Source organism: Mytilus edulis, chromosome 10 (genome assembly GCF_963676685.1).
Source record: "Mytilus edulis chromosome 10, xbMytEdul2.2, whole genome shotgun sequence".
Taxonomy (NCBI): domain Eukaryota; kingdom Metazoa; phylum Mollusca; class Bivalvia; order Mytilida; family Mytilidae; genus Mytilus; species Mytilus edulis.
The window spans coordinates 10,707,614-10,730,321 of NC_092353.1; the positions used below are offsets into that span (position 1 = coordinate 10,707,614).

Here is a 22,708-nt window from a genome sequence, read left to right on the forward strand (position 1 = left end):
TTCTTGGTTTATATTGGTTAGTTATCTGCATTTCAGATCTCCGTAATATTTTGTACTTTTGTTTTAAAATGTGACTACTTACAGATACAGTTTGAGACATTAGATCTTGTCCTACATTGTGGTCTGCCTCTCTGTCAATATAAAGAAAACTTACTGCATTGGCAATCATTATTTTCTTAACATTATAAACAAGAATGTGTCCTCAGTACACGAATGCCCCACTCGCAATCATTTTCCATGTTCAGTGGACCATGAAATTGGGGTAAAAACTCTAATTTGGCATTAAAATTAGAAAGATCATATCATAGGGAATATGTGTACTAAGTTTGAAGTCGATTGGACTTCAACTTCATCAAAAACTACCTTGACCAAAAACTTTAACCTGGAGCGGGACAGACGGACAGACGGACGGACGGACGGGCGGACGAACTGACGCACAGACCAGAAAACATAATGCCCCTCTACTATCGTAGGTGGGGCATAAAAAACATAATTTGTTCAATGCTTTAATTTTCCCAAGACAGTAATACATTCTGTGACTAACAGAAGAAAGTTGTTTAGAATTTTCAAAAATAATATGCAGATCCTGAAAATCATGAAATATCAGTGAGAATTTAAAAGGATATTTGTACCAAACACCAATTTTGGAGTAAGAAAAGAATATCTTGAAAACAGAGAAATCCTGAACAATTCAAGTTATTTAAAATAGTTAGAATTTACTGAAAAGCAACTCACAAACTACATTCTTAAAAATATTTAGTTTCTGATATAAAGACAGCAGATTCTAATATGTATTTAGATAAATTTTAGAGATTTTTAATATCATGCATCACCCTAAACTAGGCACAATAAATATTGTCTTTATAGAAAACGATATGCAATAATTCATGTTGCTTAGTTTTTTTATATCTTTCCAAAAATGATTAGTAAATTTTGAAGACTAATTATATACTTACTCTACAAGTACAAATGTTACAACGACCTTCTTCCCAAGTTTGACTTTCATCATATGTTCTGCTGCCAATAGTGCATTGTGGATAACATACACATGTATCTTCCAAATGTTGTACTTTGGACCTTAAATCAGTATTCTGAAATTACACAATGGAATGGTATACAAAAGATATATGCATGGTAAAGGTACTCAAGTATTCCCCTTAATTTCTTTGAAATAAATATCCATTTTCCATAACGTTTCTTTTTTGTTGAGCTTCTTAGTGAGTAAGAAGCTATATCTTTGAATCAATTTCAAAAGTCTATTGATATGACCAAAAGGTCTCTCTGGAAATAAGGATACTATGAGAAATTTAAGTGCTGTATTTGAATAGTCTATTTTTCTAAAACTTAAGTTGATTAATTGTTTGTAAATTTAAAGGGTTGTCTAACATAACTTTCAAATAAGATTTTAGAACTGAAGAGATAGACAGACAATGGAGCTAGTGTTTAAAATAACAAGATTTATTGAAATGGAATAATAAAGATCTTAGCTACTTGAATACCCCTCAAAACTTAATTTTCTGAAATCTTTCATGACTGTGACACACAACATATGCATATGCAGAATATTTCACTGCAGCCAAGTAATCACTTTCAGTGTTATTTTGAGATTATACAATAAAACATATATCTAAAATGCATTTGACATACAATAGAGTTATCTTATACTCTGCCAGGCACTACTCAAGTATTCAAAATCAGACAGAAGGAATTGCAATAAAATTGATAAATTCAGACGCTGTAAAATGAAAATAACTTTAAAACCTCCCAAAAATATATCAAGTTTTATTTAAATCTAACCTTTAAAACTGCAATAAAATGCCAAGATGTCGAAACCTGTTAAAATTTGACTTAATATCTGTCATAAAAGTGATGTAATATCCTCATTATCTTCAGATTATACCTGGGTTGTTAAACTGTCTACAGAAAACTTTAGCTGAGAAATTCTATCATCTTCTAAACTGTTTCTGGAAACCTGGATACTGTTTGCTAGTAGAGAGTTTAAACGCTTGTCTGTACTACCAAGAGAATTAAATATTCTGTCATCATTCTGAACTAGTTCTGCTGTAAAATAGATATATATATATAAGTTTATATTGTTCAGTTATATTACAGGGTTCAAAAGGGTATTTAAATGATAAGGTAGCGCTATATTTGTGTGTTTTAAACAGACTAATATAGTATGTACAGTAGTTGTCGTTTGTTTATGTAATATATACGTGTTTCTCGTTTCTCGTTTTGTTTATATAGATTAGACCGTTGGTTTTCCCGTTTGAATGGTTTTACACTAGTAATTTTGGGGCCCTTTATAGCTTGTTGTTCGGTGTGAGCCAAGGCTCCGTGTTGAAGGCCGTACTTTAACCTATAATGGTTTACTTTTTAAATTGTTATTTGTATGGAGAGTTGTCTCATTGGCACTCACACCACATCTTCCTATATCTAATATAGCGTTACCTTTTCATTTAAGGCTTAGACAGCAGAAATTAAAATGCTTCAATGAGCACAGCTTGATTCAATCGCAGAGGTTGAACCCTGAACAGTTGGGGCAAATTTGGACACAATATTCAAGCTTGATGATATGGTCTGAATTTGGATTGTGATTAAATTCTTGACATAATATGAGTTTCTGACACAAAACAAATGTGGTCAAAGACCTTACAAATCTATTGTGCAGTACTGTGCAATTGAACATTTCTTTTTTCTTCTTAAAACTTTTAAAAAATTTGAAAAATTTGGAAGAAAAAAACTAGAGGCTCTTAAGAGCCTGTTAAGAGCCTGTGTCGCTCACCTTGGTCTATGTGAATATTAAACAAAAGACACAAATGGATTAATGACAAAATTGTGTTTTGGTGATGGTGATGTGTTTGTAGATATTTCTTTACTGAACATTCTTGCTGTTTACAATTATCTTTATCTATAATGAACTTGGCCCTTTAGTTGCCAATTATTAGTCTGTAAAAGATTACAAAAAATTGGTAAAAAAATGACTATAAAGGGCAATAACTCCTTAATGGGTCAACTGACCATTTTTGGTCATGCTGACTTATTTGTAGATCTTACTTTGTTGAACATTATATATATTGCTGTTTACAGTTTATCTCTATCTATAATTATATTCAAGATAATACCCAAAAACGGCAAAATTTCCTTAAAATTGCCAATTCAGGGGCAGCAACCAAACAACAGGTTGGTTGTCTGATTGGTCTGAAAATTTCAGGGCAGATTGATCTTAACTTGATAAACAACTTAACCCTTTGTCAGATTTGCTCTAAATGCTTCGGTTTCAGAAATATAAGCCAAAATCTACATTTTACCCCCATGTTCTATTTTTAGCCATGGCAGCCATCTTGGTTGGTTGGCCGGGTCATCGGACATATTTTTTAAACTAGATACCCCAATGTTGATTGTGGCCAAGTTTGGTTAAATTTGGCCGAGTAGTTTCAGAAGATTTTTGTAAAAGTTAACGACAATGGAGGACGACGACGGATGACGGACGCCAAGTGCTGAGAAAAGCTCACTTGGCCTTTTAGGCCAGGTGAGCTCAAAATGAACCCCTTGAAAAAATTGGAACCCCCCCCCCCCCAAACTTTTTTGAATCCCTCCTTGGTATAATTCAGAGAGATTCATACACTCAAACATAAATTATTGTCTAGAAACTACAAAAATGCTTATTTGGGCCTTTTTTTTTGGCCCCTAATTTCTTACCCCCAAAAAATCAATCCTGACCTTCGTAATGTGGTTATAAACCTTGTGTTTAAATTTCATGGATTTCTTTTTACTTAAACTAAATTTAATTTATTGTAAGGAAACCAACTGTCTTCAGAAGACGATGACCTGATACCAATATAAGACTGCAAAATTTTTTTGCGATCTTTTTTTGCGGTCGCAAAAAAATGAAGTCATGGTTACAGAAACTTTTCTATGAATCTTATTTTAATACCCCTACTCTGAAATGAGAGGGTTGCTAACTGGTTTATATACATTCGTTCTTCTGTAAATTAATGAGTAAATGCTTACCATCATCTAGTGTTGCCACTGTGACTGGATCAGACTGATCCCCTGCCCCACACTTATCTGCAAAGCCTATCACAAATACTGTATAATTAGTATAAGGTACCAGACCTGTGAATGTCTTCATTGAATCTGTTGCCAACATCACTTGTGTTTCTACAACACCTGAAAAATAATAAATATGTTACTGTGTGTTTCACTTGGTTTTACTGAAAGTATGATTTTGTTTGATGGCATTGACAAAAGGTAAAGGGGAAGGGTTGAGATCTCACAAAACATGTTCAATCATGCAGCAATTTTGGACCTGTCTCAAAGTCAGGAACCTCTATCCTTTGTCATTCTTGATCTCCTTCTATATATTTTGGTTCATTTGTATGTTTAGCAATGGTACATGGTCAAATTAACAGTTAACTCATTGAATTCATATTTGAAGTCGAGTCAAATACTGTTTTTTGTGTCAATCATAATTCATTTGATGCCCAACTGATTGTTGCCTTTTGTTACTAAGTCTAAAGGGATTAAAAGACAAAAGTGTCTAGCTGGCTCAAATATTTTGAGGAAGCCCTGAGCTCAACCTTTATTCCAAAGAACCTTTATTCAAAAAGGTTTCTACCTTGATCCGGAGTCCTTGAGCTGTCATTTGATACTATTAACCGAATATTTTACTAGCACAAGAAATGAATATCCCATCTAAAGGGATCTGTAACATAGGATGCAAATCTTTGTAGAATTATTTTTTTTCAGTATATCTGTTCTCAAACTCCATATGGTGTGTCTTTCTGTTGATCAATCCCTACATCATTCGCAAACAAGTGAAACAGCAAGCTCCTGCTCACTGATGATACCTGGCCCAAATATGCATTAGGAATATACAAGTCACAATGTATAAATATGCATTTTTAACTACTTGGATGTCATGTGTAAAAGGATGTGATTGTTAACAGAAATTTCATGAGTGATGAATCTGAAAACACATCACATGGTATGGCTGATTTATAAACCTTGAAACAAAATTTCAGAAATCCTTATGATGTAGTTCCTGAGAAAGACGTGACTTAAAATGTTCATGGGCCAATTAATGGATAGTCAGAGAGAGGTAAAACAGTAATTATACTTACTTCCAGTGTTAGACACCTTCACTGTGACAGAGTACGCCAAAATAGAACAATTCTTGATGAAGTCCGGTCTAGACCAGTGCACTCGTATACTTGTACTGGACACTGCCTCAGCCCTGACCTTTGGCTTTCCAGTAGCTGTGTCTGTTATAACAAATAACCAGTCATGCATTATGTTAATGTTGAGAGTGCAGGAACTTAAGGTGGTACCTAATACTACAGGGAGATAACTCTGTTAAATCAGCTAAATGTTTTAATTATTGTTAAGGAAATATTAAGCTTCTCAATGATCAAATGAGTGTTTGTCAAACTGCTATGTATCTAAACATTTTTTCCGAGAAAGTGATTGGTTCAATTTTTTTGATATTTTGACATTTAAAAAAAAAAAAAGGATCATAGATAATATTTTGTCAAAATTTTATGAAAATTAAACTAGCCAAATTAATTTTTGTCAATGTGTTGGGTACCACCTTAAATAAAATTTTCAAATTTAAAGAAAATCTCAATTTGATCTACTTTTACAATACAAACCTTTCCTGTTAACTTATAAGGCTTTGAAATTGAAATTTGAATTTAACACTGTAGTAAAATCTTTCAATATTGTCTTCATCAGTTCTATTAAACATTGATTTGAAAGAATGAAGCTTTTTTTATTTTCAATGTCGTCTTCAAGTGGTATTTATTAAGTATAGATTTTCTGCATACTCTCAGTACTGTTTTCATTGTCATGTGCTGTTCTAACTTCCTGTTAATACATACGCAAGTTTCTACATTGAACATTTTTTTTTATTTTGACTTATTTTAACACTCGAGAAGCATTTTAGAATCATTTACAAACAGTTTCAACTTCTTTTTTAAGGAAGGGAATATCAGCCATAATAAACATTTTTTTAATTTGTAAAATGTAGTTAACTGTATTATGCATATATATATTGTATAAAAGAACATGAGAATTTTATTGCATATTAATAATAAAATATTGGGTACAAGTTGGCAATATTGTGGCACTAGTACTATTTCATTAATGATTTGTAAAAATTCTTGAAATGTAGATATCTCATGTAATAGATGTAAAAAATACATGTAACAAATTAAACAAGAGTGCACAGGCTGAAATGTCTCTCCTTCTTTACTATAACCATTGATATTATGTTGATAGTCCTAAAAATAAGGCTTTACTTCAACAATCACATTAACTTACCATGATCCAAGAAAATTAGGTCAAGGTTATATAAACCAAACAAGAAATACATGTACACCTTACAATCATTTAATACACTAAGTATAATAATTGACCTATTGCTTATAATTTAAGAAAAACAGACCAAACCACAAAAACTTAAGACTGAGCAATGAACCATGAAAATGAGATCAAGGTCAAATAATTGCTCCGTCAAGCACAGCTGGATACTAGGGTCCAGGCCCAAGACCACAATTAATGACCCCACTTTTTGTTGTTCACGAATTAAAGTGTATTTTTTCTTTCTTTTTTTTCTTTGCCTTTTTCATTCATTTTTTAGTTTTTAGGAGGTGGAAATGAAAGAAGAGAGGTGAAATAATTTTTGTTGAATGTATTTTAACTGATTTAAATATGGAAAGAGTGATTAGGCCAAGTGCAAAAAGGTGATATTTACAGTTTTTGGATCATCTCTTGACTTGTCCATAAGGGGTATGGATGTGTATTGGCTAAATTTGTAAGATGTGTGAAAGCAATCTTTCTGAATTTTGGATATATTTTTGGACTAGTACTATACATTACACACACAAAAAATTTGACAAAAAGAATCGGTGCAATTTTTTTAATGAGACAAATAGTTATAAAGAACTAATAGAGGAATTAATTGTGGTCTGTGGCCAACCCTGAACAGTTGAGGCAAAAATGGACACAATATTCTCGCTTGATACAGATCTGAATTTGAATTTTAATTAAAAATTTGACATATAATAGGTTTCTGACACAGAATAACTGTAGTCAAAGAACTAAGAATTGTTTATATGGTTTGAATTTATAATCAATTTTTAGCTATTGTGCAATACACCATGCTGTTGCGATTTTCACTCCTCCCCCCTTTTCCAAACCAAATATTCTTTCCATCAAGATATGGTCATAATCTCAATTTAAATTTCCAATGCAACCATAATTGCCAATTTAATAATTTAAAATCAGTGTAAGGGAGGTAATCCAAACTTGTTATCGCCCTTAACCAGGAAACCCTTGTTTTCCCCCTTTTTTGTCCCTAATTCCAAATTGGTTTGAACCATAACCCCCCCCCCCCCCCTCCCCCCAAGCCAATCCTAACAACCCCTTTGTGGTATGGAAACTTGTGGTATAATTTCAGAAAGATCCATACACCATTCCACAAGTTTTAGTCTGGACACTAGAAAAATGCTAATTTGGCCAAATTTTGGCCCCTCATTCCTAAACTGTTAGGACTACAACCCCCAAAATCAATCCAAAACTTCCTTTTAGGTTATAAACCTTATGATTAAATTTCATAGATTTCTATTTTCTTATTCTAAAGTTATTGTCCGGAAACCAAATATCTTCGGACGACACGGACGATGTGATACCAATATATGACCTCAAATTTTGTTGCGGTCGTATAAAAAGTGGTCCATAATAGGACGAGCCTCATGTTAAGATGTGAAACAAAAACAAATACTGCTATTATGAACATTTCTTAAGTCAAAAAAGGGGAAAAAATTTACACAGACACAAGTCAATAATTGAACAGATGTAAATGTATACCTTTTATTTGATACATTATAATTTGATAATCACTAGTGGAAATGAGTCATATTATTTACAAACAAACACTTCAAACATAAAGTATGTTAATTATCCTCTCATATTAGAAATCAATAAATTAAAGCACCCCAATGTCAAGTGAACACCTGGCTTAACCAACAAATGCAATACACAGATAGGTAGACTTGCAATACACAAGATTATTAACTTTGTTGTAAAGACCATATTACCTCTGGTTATGTAAGGGTATAGACACATTAGATATAAGTCTCTTGATTTATTACACTTGGTGTCAGAATTCTTAAGTTCTTGTGAAATGCTTAGATCTTTGATTGTTTTACATGCAATCAAGGTGTAATAAACCAGAGTTGTATAATTGATGTTGTTTGAGTATACAATCCATCTGAAGTATTGGTTTGATGTTAGTTATAGCTAGACAGACTTACATCAACAATTAAATAACAACAGTCAAAATAATCTCATAGGTTGAGATTCGATTATATTTCAATTGGACATCAAAAGAATAAGAGATTTAGAATAGATTTTCAATGATAATGTACAAATTCTTGATTATATTTGAGTATAACCACTATAACAATGTTGCATATTGATTTTTTTACAAATTTATCAGAATTTAACAAGATTTCCTCTTTAGAACTGCACTTTGTAAGTTAAAGTGCTCTCACTCTTATATCATCTTAAATCTTGATGGTTCCTCAAAATCATTCTATTAAAATATTTCCAGAGTTTATTCATCTACATGCACCTGAAGTGCTTTTTTATTGATCAATTACTTTTAAAAAAGCACTTACCAAACTGCTGAAATCTACTTTAACTCAGATAATTTCAAGTAAAACGTGACAAAATAAGCATATATCTTTTAATAAAAAAATTATAACTGTGGAGTACCTTGGAAATTCAAATGCCAATATAATTTCCTTCAGTTCTTTACAGAGTTCTGTTTTATGCACTGGTAATATGTACACAGTCTTATGTCTAAATGGATAACAGTTTTGTCTTCTAACTTCTTGTCCCATTCCCCATTAAGACGTGTTAAACGGAGTGTGAATTTGTGCTAACTAATAGCCTGTCAATGGCCCAGATCTTGCTCAATTGGAAGTTGAATGTAACATTGAACTGATCATAGGCAGATCCAGGGGGGGGCTGGGGGAATCATTGAAGCATGACTGGAGTGGGGCCCCCCCTTAGGTCAGTCAGCAGGCCCCCCTTAGGAAAAGTTCTGGATCCGCCACTGCTGATTCCACTGTCCATACTTATGTGTAATGTTTAGGTGTGATGTACCATTGAACTGATTCCCTGTCCATACTGATGCGTAATGTTTAGGTGTGATGTACCATTGCATGATTCCCTGTCTATACTGATGTGTAATGTTTAGGTGTGATGTACCATTGAACTGATTCCCTGTCCATACTGATGTGTAATGTTTAGGTGTGATGTACCATTGAACTGACTCCCTGTCCATACTGATGTGTAATGTTTATAGGTGTGATGTACCATTGAACTGATTCCCTGTCCATACTGATGTGCAATGTTTATAGGTGTGATGTACCATTGAACTGATTCTCTGTCCATACTGATGTGTAATGTTTATAGGTGTGATGTACCATTGAACTGATTCCCTGTCCATACTGATGTGTAATGTTTATAGGTGTGATGTACCATTGAACTGATTCCCTGTCCATACTTATGTGTAATGTTTAGGTGTGATGTACCATTGAACTGATTCCCTGTCCATACTTATGTGTAATGTTTAGGTGTGATGTGCCATTGAACTGATTCCCTGTCCATACTTCTGTGTAATGTTTAGGTGAGATGTGCCATTGAACTGATATGTCCATACTGATGTGTAATGTTTAGGTGTGATGTACCATTGAATGATTCCCTGTCCATATTTATGTGTAATGTTTAGGTGTGATGTGCCATTGAATTGATTCCCTGTCCATACTGATGTGTAATGTTTAGGTGTGATGTACTATTGAATGATTTCCTGTCCATACTTATGTGTAATGTTTAGGTGTGATGTACCATTGAACTGATTCCCTGTCCATACTGATGTGTAATGTTTAGGTGTGATGTACCATTGCATGATTCCCTGTCCATACTGATGTGTAATGTTTAGGTGTGATGTACCATTGAAATGATTCCCTGTCCATACTTATGTGCAATGTTTATAGGTGTGATGTACCATTGAACTGATTCCCTGTCCATACTGATGTGTAATGTTTAGGTGTGATGTACCATTGCATGATTCCCTGTCTATTCTGATGTGTAATGTTTAGGTGTGATGTACCATTGAACTGATTTCCTGTTCATACTGATGTGTAATGTTTATAGGTGTGATGTACCATTGAACTGATTCCCTGTCCATACTGATGTGTAATGTGTAGGTGTGATGTACCATTGATTTTTCTGTCCATACTTATGTGCAATGTTTAGGTGTGGTGTATTATTAAATTGATACCCTGTAATATTTAGGTGTAATGTGTAATGTTTAGGTGTAATGTTTAGGTATGATGACCATGAACCATTGAATTGATTCCCTGTCCATACTTATGTGACAACACTTATGTGTAATGTTTAGGTGAGATGTACCATTGAACTGATTCCCTCTCCATACTGATGTGCAATGTTTATAGGTGTGATGTACCATTGAACTGATTCCCTGTCCATACTGATGTGTAATGTTTATAGGTGTGATGTACCATTGAACTGATTCCCTGTCTATACTGATGTGTAATGTTTAGGTGTGATGTACCATTGAACTGATTCTCTGTCCATACTGATGTGTAATGTTTATAGGTGTGATGTACCATTGAACTGATTCCCTGTCCATACTGATGTGTAATGTTTATAGGTGTGATGTACCATTGAACTGATTCCCTGTCCATACTTATGTGTAATGTTTAGGTGTGATGTACCATTGAACTGATTCCCTGTCCATACTGATGTGTAATGTTTATAGGTGTGATGTACCATTGAACTGATTCCCTGTCCATACTGATGTGCAATGTTTATAGGTGTGATGTACCATTGAACTGATTCCCTGTCCATACTGATGTGTAATGTTTATAGGTGTGATGTACCATTGAACTGATTCCCTGTCCATACTGATGTGTAATGTTTATAGGTGTGATGTACCATTGAACTGATTCCCTGTCCATACTGATGTGTAATGTTTAGGTGTGATGTACCATTGAACTGATTCTCTGTCCATACTGATGTGTAATGTTTATAGGTGTGATGTACCATTGAACTGATTCCCTGTCCATACTGATGTGTAATGTTTATAGGTGTGATGTACCATTGAACTGATTCCCTGTCCATACTTATGTGTAATGTTTAGGTGTGATGTACCATTGAACTGATTCCCTGTCCATACTGATGTGTAATGTTTATAGGTGTGATGTACCATTGAACTGATTCCCTGTCCATACTGATGTGCAATGTTTATAGGTGTGATGTACCATTGAACTGATTCCCTGTCCATACTGATGTGTAATGTTTATAGGTGTGATGTACCATTGAACTGATTCCCTGTCCATACTTATGTGTAATGTTTAGGTGTGATGTACCATTGAACTGATTCCCTGTCCATACTTATGTGTAATGTTTAGGTGTGATGTGCCATTGAACTGATTCCCTGTCCATACTTCTGTGTAATGTTTAGGTGAGATGTGCCATTGAACTGATATGTCCATACTGATGTGTAATGTTTAGGTGTGATGTACCATTGAATGATTCCCTGTCCATACTTATGTGTAATGTTTAGGTGTGATGTGCCATTGAACTGATTCCCTGTCCATACTGATGTGTAATGTTTAGGTGTGATGTACTATTGAATGATTTCCTGTCCATACTTATGTGTAATGTTTAGGTGTGATGTACCATTGAACTGATTCCCTGTCCATACTGATGTGTAATGTTTAGGTGTGATGTACCATTGCATGATTCCCTGTCCATACTGATGTGTAATGTTTAGGTGTGATGTACCATTGAAATGATTCCCTGTCCATACTTATGTGCAATGTTTATAGGTGTGATGTACCATTGAACTGATTCCCTGTCCATACTGATGTGTAATGTTTATGTGTGATGTACCATTGCATGATTCCCTGTCTATACTGATGTGTAATGTTTAGGTGTGATGTACCATTGAACTGATTTCCTGTTCATACTGATGTGTAATGTTTATAGGTGTGATGTACCATTGAACTTATTCCCTGTCCATACTGATGTGTAATGTGTAGGTGTGATGTACCATTGATTTTTCTGTCCATACTTATGTGCAATGTTAAGGTGTGGTGTATTATTAAATTGATACCCTGTAATATTTAGGTGTAATGTGTAATGTTTAGGTGTAATGTTTAGGTATGATGACCATGAACCATTGAATTGATTCCCTGTCCATACTTATGTGACAACACTTATGTGTAATGTTTAGGTGAGATGTACCATTGAACTGATTCCCTCTCCATACAAATGTGTAATGTTTAGGTGTAATGTTTAGAAAAAAGGAAAAACACAAAAATACTGAACTCCGAGGAAAATACAAAAAGGAAAGTCCCAAATCAAATAGCAAAATCAAAAGTTCAAACACACATCAAACGAATGGATAACAACTGTCATATTCCTGACTTGGTACAGGCATTTTCTTATGTAGAAAATGGGATTAATTGAACCTGGTTTTATAGGTATGATGTACTATTAAATTGATTCCCTGTATTTTTTAGGTGTAATGTTCAGGTATGATGCTCCATTGAAATTATTCCCTGTCCATAATAATGTGTGATGTACAACTGAACTGATTCCCTGTGTTTACTAAGGTGTAATGTTAAGGTGTGATGTTCCCACAATTAAATGTTTTGACATTATCTCCCTGCTCTATCTAGTCTTCAGCTGATGCTGAACATAAAACAGTATGATATAATCAATTTACAAATCATTCTATTTCTGGTTCACAAATCTATTATATAGATGATATCTGTTCAAATCATAAAACACAAACATAAACTGTGCAAAATTTATCATCCTAACATCAGGAAATCATTTACAAGTGTAATTGGCGCTAGTGCAAAGCAAGTTCATATTCATGTCATATTAACATTTTTCCCTCTTCCTATGACTTTCACTATAAATCTATTATGAAACAACAACTCATGAAGTACCCTTTTTTTTAAAAGTATGATGCCAAACTCAATACAGACATCAAGGGTAATCTGACTTTACACCAGATAATACTTTTTAGTAAGGTTTATTGCAGCTATATTGTAAATAATAATGCGTCCATAGTGCAAGGATGCCCCACTCACACTCATTTTCTATGTTCAGTTGGCCGTGGTATTAGAGTCAAAACTCTTAATTTGGCATTAAAACTAAAAAGATCATATCATAGGGAAGATGTGTACTAAGTTTCAAGTTTATTGGACTTTATCAAAAACTACCTGAACAAAAATCTTTAACCTAAAGCAGGGAAGACAAACAAACAGGCAGAAAGAAGGACAGATGGAAGAACAAACAGACTAGCTCACACATAGATCAAAAACATGATGTGCATAGGTGGGGCATAAAAAAGTGAAAATTAAGTTCATATTCATATGGATTCGTCTCTAAATTAAAAGTTGCTCAAGTTTTTGTATCTATGTCAGATTATACTTAATAAACAGAGTATAGAAGTTCACTTATTTTATCTATTATCTTGTACAAAAAATAACTTTTAAGTGTGAATATCTGATTCGACTAGGGCTTTTGGTCTATGGTCCTGACTGTTCTCTGCACATGTGAGTCATAATAATTTATGTTTTGAGACATTTTATCTATCAAATATATGTCATTTTAGGATGGCATAATCCATGAAAAGATAATATTGTACACAAATTAGCAATGTTTGGTTGAAGAAAATAGCTTCAGTGTTTAATTGAGTCTGCTAATTAGAAAAGTTTTGAATGTTATCCTATTTTAGGGCCAATTTGGCACCAAATCTTAACTTCTTGCAGTAAAGTTTTGATAAGCATTGATGAATGAAGAAAAAACAGCACATGCAAGAACCATGCAAATATTTATATTATAGTCAACTCTGTGTTTAAATATCTAGGTGGTTTCTCCTGTGCAAATCTATTTTAGCTAATTCAAAAACATCTGAAAATCAGCTCAACTCTAAGAATTTCACAATTTTGTTTTAAAGAGTTACATTTCTATAATGCATCTCTCTTTTATTTTTAGACAATACAGACATAAGATGATGGATTGGTGTTTAATGTATGGTGAGGCATAAATTTTAAGAAAATATTAAAACCAAACTTCTTATTGTATCCTTTTTAAAAAAAATTCTTTTTGTAATGTTCAAATAAGTTTTATTTCATTTTTGAAAATAACTTCACAGTAGTATTTGTCTAAGTTTAAGTCCTAAATTGAAATAAATTAAATGTTTGCACAAGTCAGAAACTACAAAAAATGTACCAACTTTATATCTAGTACTGTTGCATTATCTACAGAAAATGAAAATTAAAAGAAAAACGCTGCAAAATTATGGATTTTGGTTATAGTTGGTCTTTCTGAATCTCCAATCCTCGGTTAATATCAACTGTTGAGTAGAGGATGAAGGAAAATTTTCAAAAATGACAAATCTTTGATGAGTGAATATGATATTTATAATGCAATAAATGGATCAAACATCAACTCTTGTCTAGGCCCTTGTAATAACTTTTTAATAAAGTGAAACATTACTTTGTCAGAAATCAGAATCCTTTCATGTAATTTGAGTTACAAATGCTGGAAATTTAAAAAAAAAATACTTTGGATTTGTTGGCAGTTCCTTTGAAATACCATACAAGCAGTTTACAATTCAACAGGCTTAGTTCTCAATTTTATATTGCATAACTGGAAAGAACTTTTAAGAGTAGTGTACTTGTAATGCAGTTTATATTCAATTTCTCAGCAAATGTGTGAAGGTCTGACCTAGGATTATCATATTTGTTTACCAAATGTTGTGGAAAACAGACATTTTTCTCACTAAATTCTGATATAACTAATGGTTCATTCCAATTTTCAATGCAACTGGACAAATTTGATATTTTATAATGATGAAAAGTCTAAAGAACGAAATTGCATTGATAAGACACCCTTTTTCAATCCAATTTCTTTTTTATTAAATTAAATCAATAGTAAAACATGAAAAAATGCAAAATAATGTTTGAAACTTCACTTATCAACCATTGTGATTAAATGAACTTGTTCTAAATAGAGAAATTATAAAAACCTCAGCTATATAAACATAGGAAATTCATCACAGCAGAAGAATAATCCAAATTTTGTACTATGACCAATTCGGAATGAAGTTACAAATATGGCAATCTCACAATAGCATGAAGACAAAAAGCTGTTGAATTGAAATTTAATTAGTAAACTTTCAGGAAATGCTGCATTCAAATATTTAAGTTATCAAAATCTAAACAGTGACTTTTAGTTTTCATAGAACCTTTCTGATTTCCTTTTGTGCAATAATATAAAATAGCAGACAGAAAGAAAACAGACACATAGAAGCAAATCTAAAACTCAACTCTTGAGAATCATGAAAAATACCAGATTCTATCAAATTATTGCATTCATTCCCAAATTTCTGTCATTTGGAATAGTTTAAAAAGCATTGAGGAAATATGACCATCATATAACTTTTCTTAACATAGATATAACATTTTTCTGATTTTTGACAAAATATGACATAAACCCAGAAATACAAATTTGATAGCAAATTTAACCTTTTCACTGATATTTCTGTTTCTGGCATACAATAGAGTTTTATTACTGGATTTCTGGTTAATACCTTCCAACTATATGTCTGATTTTATAACTGGCGTGTTCCTTTTTCGTTCTTAAAATTATATTTCACTACATTGAAGCTTTTTCATGGAATAAAGATTAATTGCTATACAACCCCCTCCCTAAATTATAGAAATTTGTTAAATTGTTAATGGATAATTTCTTAGCTGTTACAGAAACAAAATTTTGAAGCAAGATCAAAAAAGATTTGATTCAGAATTATATGTCCAGGTGAAATGGGATTTGTGTCCTGAATATGTGTGTAACATTTGCTTAGACTGCACATGAAACATCCATCAATTTCTTTTTAGTGTTTATTAGCAGCCTGACTGTATGAGGTCAACTTTTAATTGAGTTAGTACTGACTGTTCAGGGGCGGATCCTGCCATTTTAAAAAGGGGGGCTTCCCAACCCAGGACAAAAGGGGGGTTCAACTATAATAATGTCCCCATTCGTCCAAAAATAGGGGGGGTTGCAACCCCCGAACCCTTCCCCTGGATCCGCCACTGCTGTCTAAAATTCTATTAAATTTACGTACTTTGTTCAGGACATTTGAATTTGTGCTTTCTTTTATAACTATAAACTTTTGATTGTCGTACTTCTCCCTGAAATAAAAATAAAATCATTTCCTTCATAGCATTATCAAAGTACAGTATGTTTAGTTGTTTTATAAATATATAAATATTCTGTTGGTTTTTTTTTCACTCAGATGTCATTATGGAATTTATAATCTATCAGTTTTGTTTCGATTCCCTTTTGATCAAAATTATATTTATTTTCTTTGAGTTCTGTGGTTTCTATTCATCTTCTATATCTTGTCATATCTAAAAGAGACATGATTATTTGTGTTATACAAATCTGTCTAAACTTCTTTTCAAGACACTAACATTTTTTTCAATCATAACAAGGTGCTATATTTTCTTTTTTAGTAGCATTTTCTCTAGCAGTTTGACATCTTAGGCCTCCCATGTGAGCTTGAAAAATTACAGGTGAGTCAAAGATCATCCAATATTTACTTTATTACAGTGTGATTAAGATATGTAAACTATCAAGATTAATTGCCAAAACTGTGAGTTCTCTCAATGTTGAATAGACTTTTTTCAAATCACCAACTTTTGACTCTGGAGTAAATAATTTTTGACAGGTTACCTACCTTGTGGTAGAATGTTCCTGGTACTCGGCAAAGTGAGAGAAACTAAAAGAAGTATTAACTGTTCTCACAGAATTATGACTCTCTTTTTTTGTAATTTTGATAATGCAAATGTTGAAATTAAAATCAATGAACCATGACTGAAGGTACATGGCTAAACAATCTACAGAGTAAGTAATCTAACAAAAAACTTATATTCTCTGGAGTCAAAAGTGGGTAATATAAAAATAGTCTATTGTAAATTCAGAAATTATTGCATGCATTTATTATTGCGATATTGTCATTTTAGATTTAAATGCGATTTTAATTTTTGCGATATTGAGAAAAATCCTGTTTAATTCTTGTAAAAAAATTCAAAATGTGAGTTTAAATTATTGCGACTATAACCCTGTTGCATTTTTCGCAATAATAAAAACCTCCCAATAATTTCTGAATTTACAGTATTCTATTTAAAAGAACTCATAGTTATGGCAATTAATGCTGAAAGGTGTCTTAGACAAACTGTATATCAAAATTAAATATTAACTCATGGAGTCAAAAGTTAGTAATATGAAAAAAGTCTACTTTAAGGTCTCACTATAAATTATCTTCATATATTGACATCATGCTGCAATAAACCAATGTGGTGATATGGTTTCCGAAATTTTAATAGAGACAAATCTAAAAGCCTTCATGGTGTTGATTTCTTCATTATGATTTTAGCAACTACACAGCCTATTTTGTTACAGATGCATTAAAGTAAAACATCCATGTAAAGAGGGCGCCACCTTTCACTATCTGCCAAATATCTAACCTTTCTATGTGTTCACCCTATGCATTAACAATTCACCATATATTTGTATTGTAATTCCAATGTTCTATTTCAAAATCTATAAAATGATGTATATGTTCTGTCCTAAACATGCATAACATTTTCTTTTTTTCTAAATCTATATTTTCATATTACAGAATAAAAGCAATCTGGCAAATGTTTAAAAGAATAGGCAGTGTAAAAGCTATTTGGCAAGGTAACTTGTGAATACAACATAAACACAGTTCATACTTAAAATATGAATCTGAGATTCCACAAAAATATTACTTGTGAAAGCAGTTATAAACAACACTTTTAAATAAATTACAAAGATATTACTTATTACATTGAATACATAAATTATATAATACAAAGTAAACTCCCACCGACTATTATCAAACAACAGCGTGAGAATTTTGTCCCCTTTCAAGCAATAGAAATGTGGGAAATAGGTTCCTGTATTTCACTTTCTCAACAGACAGTGTAACGAGAGTTCTATGTACTACAACAATTGTTATATTAAATTACAAACCTGAAATTTCTGTGAGCTTTTACGATTCTGAAGAAAGATGATTGCATTGTGGGAAAATCTTGCCACAGGTTGTCGAAGTTTTACAGTACTAAGAACACAATTACAATTAAAAGTCACATGCGTACTATTATAATAAATTAATAAATTTAAAGCACTTTTTCCTCCAGAATGGAGTGGAGTTTCTATTCTTTGGAATGACACTTTCCCTTGATATCTAAAGACTAATTTGTCTTTGTTAATATTTACAATAACTTCTAAGAACGGTAATTCCTTCTTACGATGAAAAACACTTAAAATAGTTACATCTATATTCACTAGAGAAATATTCCCAGAAAAATAATATGTTAACTGATTCCTATATGTTTTGATGAAACGTCTTCCATTTCTTAATTTTAATTTTGAAGGTGTCCAATCACTGTTGAACTTGTAACCTTTTGTCCGCAGTCGTACTATTCCTGTTGAATTGTATCTTCTCACATTTGACAGTACATTGTAGTCTGAAAAAAAAGAAGTTTTTTTATACTTTTAATAATGAACAATATTTCTTATCTTTACTTACATATATTTATCAGTTGACTTTTTTTTATTGTCATCAATGAAAAAGACAACAGTGGCAGATCACAGGGGGGTTTCAGAGGTTGGAACACCCCCCTTTTTTTGAACGATCAATGCATTTAGACATATAGTTGGAACCCTATCCCCCTTTATCGTGTGTTTGGAACCCCCCTTTTGAAAATGGCTACATCTGCCCCTGGATGATTTCACCTGATAATTCAACATATAATACTACACTATAACAGCAAAATAATTTTCAAAGTGTACAAAATTTTCCTTTTTTTGCTGAATAATCTAACTGTACGTGCTTTTATATCTGAAGCATGTCCTAAACCATCATAACATGGTTTGGAATATAACTTTATATATGGTTAAAATATATGTATCAAATTTCAAGTCAGGAGATTTCCAGATATACAGTATCGGTATATAAAATATTTTTAACTATCATTCAATGTCTGTCCCAAAACTTTCTGCCTTTTTCTATTGATCTCTATATAAAGTAGAAGATCACCGTCACAGTGTGAAAGAGTTAAACAACTCTTGACCTATAAAGATGACCACAAGTTGACCAACATTATTTAAGTCAATACTGGTCTGTTAAATGTTTATTTATTATTCATATTTCGACTTTTAGTCTCAAGAAATGAATTCAGTCATATGTCAGATTTTAAAATGTATAAATTTTCATATGATCTTTTAGTAATTAAAGCAATTCAAGAATAATGACTATCTCATAAATATGAATTTCTTCAGAAACTAGCCATACCAGGTACCAAACATTTTGTATGATGAAACAAATCAAACAGTTTTATCTTCAATGATGAAAACTTGGTGTTATTTACAAGAAGTTTCTAACACATCTCACTTAGCTGTTATCTCATACATGTATATACATTTCAACAAGGTCACCAAAATTGGCAAACCATGAACCCCCTTATCGTTAATGACTTTTTTCTAATGTGGCAAATTACAATAGCTCTTACTTCCAAGTTAAATCAGTAAAAAATTGCAAATGGTAATTGGTTATCAATTGGTTATGCCAAATCACTTTACACCTAATTATGTAATCAGTTGATTTTTTAAAGAGCCAAGACAGGATTCTACATACATGCTAAAACTTTACAAATGGAAACTGATATTTTAAGGTTCCCTAATTATGCAACAAAAACATCTTTATAGCATATCTGTAAACCCCGTTCTACATGCATACAGTATCAATTAGAATGGGCTCCAAGCTTTTCAGGACATTAATTCATATCTGCAAACCTTTCAAAGTACTTATTTATAACTGCCTTCAATGGATTATGAAATTTTACAATCAGTTATCAGTTTGATTGTTGACCAAATTTAATTACCCGTATAATCAATCATCAGAATATTATTATTCAAAGTCAAACCGTAAATGCAATAAGAGTCTTATCATCCCGGGAGGTTACTGACTATCCTTTCGGGTATAACTGTGCCGACAGAACTTGCCAAATCATACCCTGTTCTAACCAGAAAACATTGAAAAACATACCCTGTTCTAAACAAAAATATTGAAAAACATACCCTATTCTAAACAAAAATATTGAAAAACATACCCTGTTCTAAACAAAACTATTGAAAAACATACCCTGTTCTAAACAAAAATATTGAAAAACATACCCTGTTCTAAACACGCTCAGAAAATGTATACCCTGTTCTAGACTGTACAAAATAGATACAATTCTAGACCAGGGTTTTTGACTATCTTAAACAGTTAAATAAGCCATCCTATTCTAGACAAACACTACTTTGTTTAAAAAAAGACCCTGTTCTAACCAGCAAGGCATGAAAAAGCGACCTTGTTCTAACCAACAGGACATGAAAAAGAGACCCTGTTCTAACCAGCAGGACATGAAAAAGGGACCCTGTACAACCAGCAGGGCATGAAAAAGGGACCCTGTTTTGCGGCACACTCATACCACTAAAAATAAAGGAAGTAACCCCCCCCCGGGCTTATCATACTCATTTTACAATTGAACCCTTATATTCTGTTGAAGTTTTTGTCTGGAAATAATCTTTTTCATTTGGCTTTGCAATCAATCTCCCAAAAATCTTCTATTAAAGAAAAAACACTCTTGAATTATGCACATTTAGGTATAACTAATGATCAATTTTTGTTGTATAATTATATGATATTTTGTGAATAGAGCCTCCTGAGTCTTAAAATCAGTATAAGTATGCTACTCTTCTCTGGGGAATTATTATACCAAAGTTTACAACAGGGATATTGTAAAGCTATAATTTTTGGTCCTCAATGCTCTTCAACTTCGTACTTTATTTGGCCTTTTATAACATTTTTGATTCGAGCGTCACTGATGAGTCTTTTGTAGAAGAAACGCGCGTCTGGCGTAAATATTAAATTTTATTCCTGGTATCTATGATGAGTTTATATGGAAATGACCTGAACCCCAAACTTCAATTGATCTAACAAAAAATCATTTGTCTCAGGATCATCATCAATGTAATTATTTTTTAAGTTTGATAAACTATTCAGTCTGTATTATGATTATATTGACCTCTGGCCTTAAACAATAAAGAGCTTAATGTCAATTGAGGATGACTAATTACACTGTCTGATGAAGATTAACTAATATATTTGGTCTACATCATATTAACCTGATATTGTCCTAGACCTCTGATCTCAGCTTAACCTTTGACCTCAAATATTTAAAATTAAAAGTTTATGTTTCATCTTGCAGATAATTTGCACAAGCATTCATAGAATAAGCAAGGTTTTTTCCTTGGCAGTAAGGATTGATTCACACTTTAACCATGTTTTAAAAAACATGTTTAATAAGGGGAAGTAACTCTACTCCTCTGAAAATAAAATTTATCAAAAACTCACATAACAATCAATATATGTCAAAATAGTAAATTTAAGATAGTTCAGGTTCTGATTCTTGATTTCAATCAAACAATCTTCCACTATGAACATTCAATCAGATATCATTTATAATGTATTTTTAAAATGACTTGAATCATTTATCAGATTTGAACGATAACAATCTTGTACTTTTAATAGCTAATAGTCCACATCAGTTATTCTATAATCAGCTTTTAATCGAAATTTGACATGCTGTTTTAAATGTTTTGTTTTATTTGAAGTTTTGCTTACTAGTTCATATCATTGGGATTTTTTTCTTATTTACAGTAATTAATATGCACAGGTAACAACTGCACTTACAAACTGGGTCGTTATGAAACAAACTGTGATAATTTTCCTTTCATACTCAAAAAGTAGAATTCCCTTTGAAATATCTTGTAGCAAGTTTAAAGTCAAAACAAAAATTAAGAAACAATTTCAATTAAAAACACTAATGTTGCATGTGTTTTAAGGCCACTATCCCACCATGTCCCTAAATTTTACAGCTCTTGATATTAAAAGTGCAATAATTATAGTACATAGCAATGAATAGCTGCTTAAAGTTGTCATCCTTAAAAGACTTAATATAAGATCAGTTCTTGGTGTTGTTTTTTGTGTTTTTTTGTTGTGTTGTTGATCTATTTTCTCATTAACATATATTACCCTCATCTACTTTTATTCATAAATGGGTTATGGAGTATTCAAAAAGTCTGAATGATCCATTTTATATAAAATTAGGCTAATGAATTCTAGGTTTAGTAAAGATAAACAGTAGTCCAAAACTTTTTATAAAATTATGTAACTTATGCACAACAGGTTATCATTCAGAACTTCAGACTGATTTTAGGTTGTACAATACTTTTAAACTTTTCTAGCTTTTAGAATTTCATTTAATTCTCACAAAAAAACTATAACAATCTAGAAGACTAAATTTTGTGTCTAACATATATATACAACTTGGAGGCTAGGGTCCATTGGTGTGAAGAAAGGTTATATAAATCAACTATTCATATGACTCATGATATATTGTGGGTGACCAACACATTAACATATAGATTTTACAGTCCAGGAGAAATGTAC

At 32.3% G+C, this 22,708-nt stretch overlaps 1 protein-coding gene across 1 annotated transcript in view; it reads right to left on the reverse strand.

Annotated features, from left to right (window-relative positions):
- The window catches only part of LOC139492575 (uncharacterized), an 83,367-nt gene that overhangs the window by 46,585 nt on the left and 14,074 nt on the right, over window positions 1-22,708 (reverse strand). The window contains exons 2-8 of the mRNA XM_071280728.1: window positions 18,181-18,677; window positions 16,247-16,313; window positions 5,127-5,267; window positions 4,015-4,173; window positions 1,901-2,061; window positions 957-1,091; window positions 83-131 (exon numbers count right to left, since the gene is read on the reverse strand). Coding sequence (XP_071136829.1) covers window positions 83-131; window positions 957-1,091; window positions 1,901-2,061; window positions 4,015-4,173; window positions 5,127-5,267; window positions 16,247-16,313; window positions 18,181-18,677 — 1,209 coding nt within the window. The remainder of the gene's footprint in view (window positions 1-82; window positions 132-956; window positions 1,092-1,900; window positions 2,062-4,014; window positions 4,174-5,126; window positions 5,268-16,246; window positions 16,314-18,180; window positions 18,678-22,708) is intronic.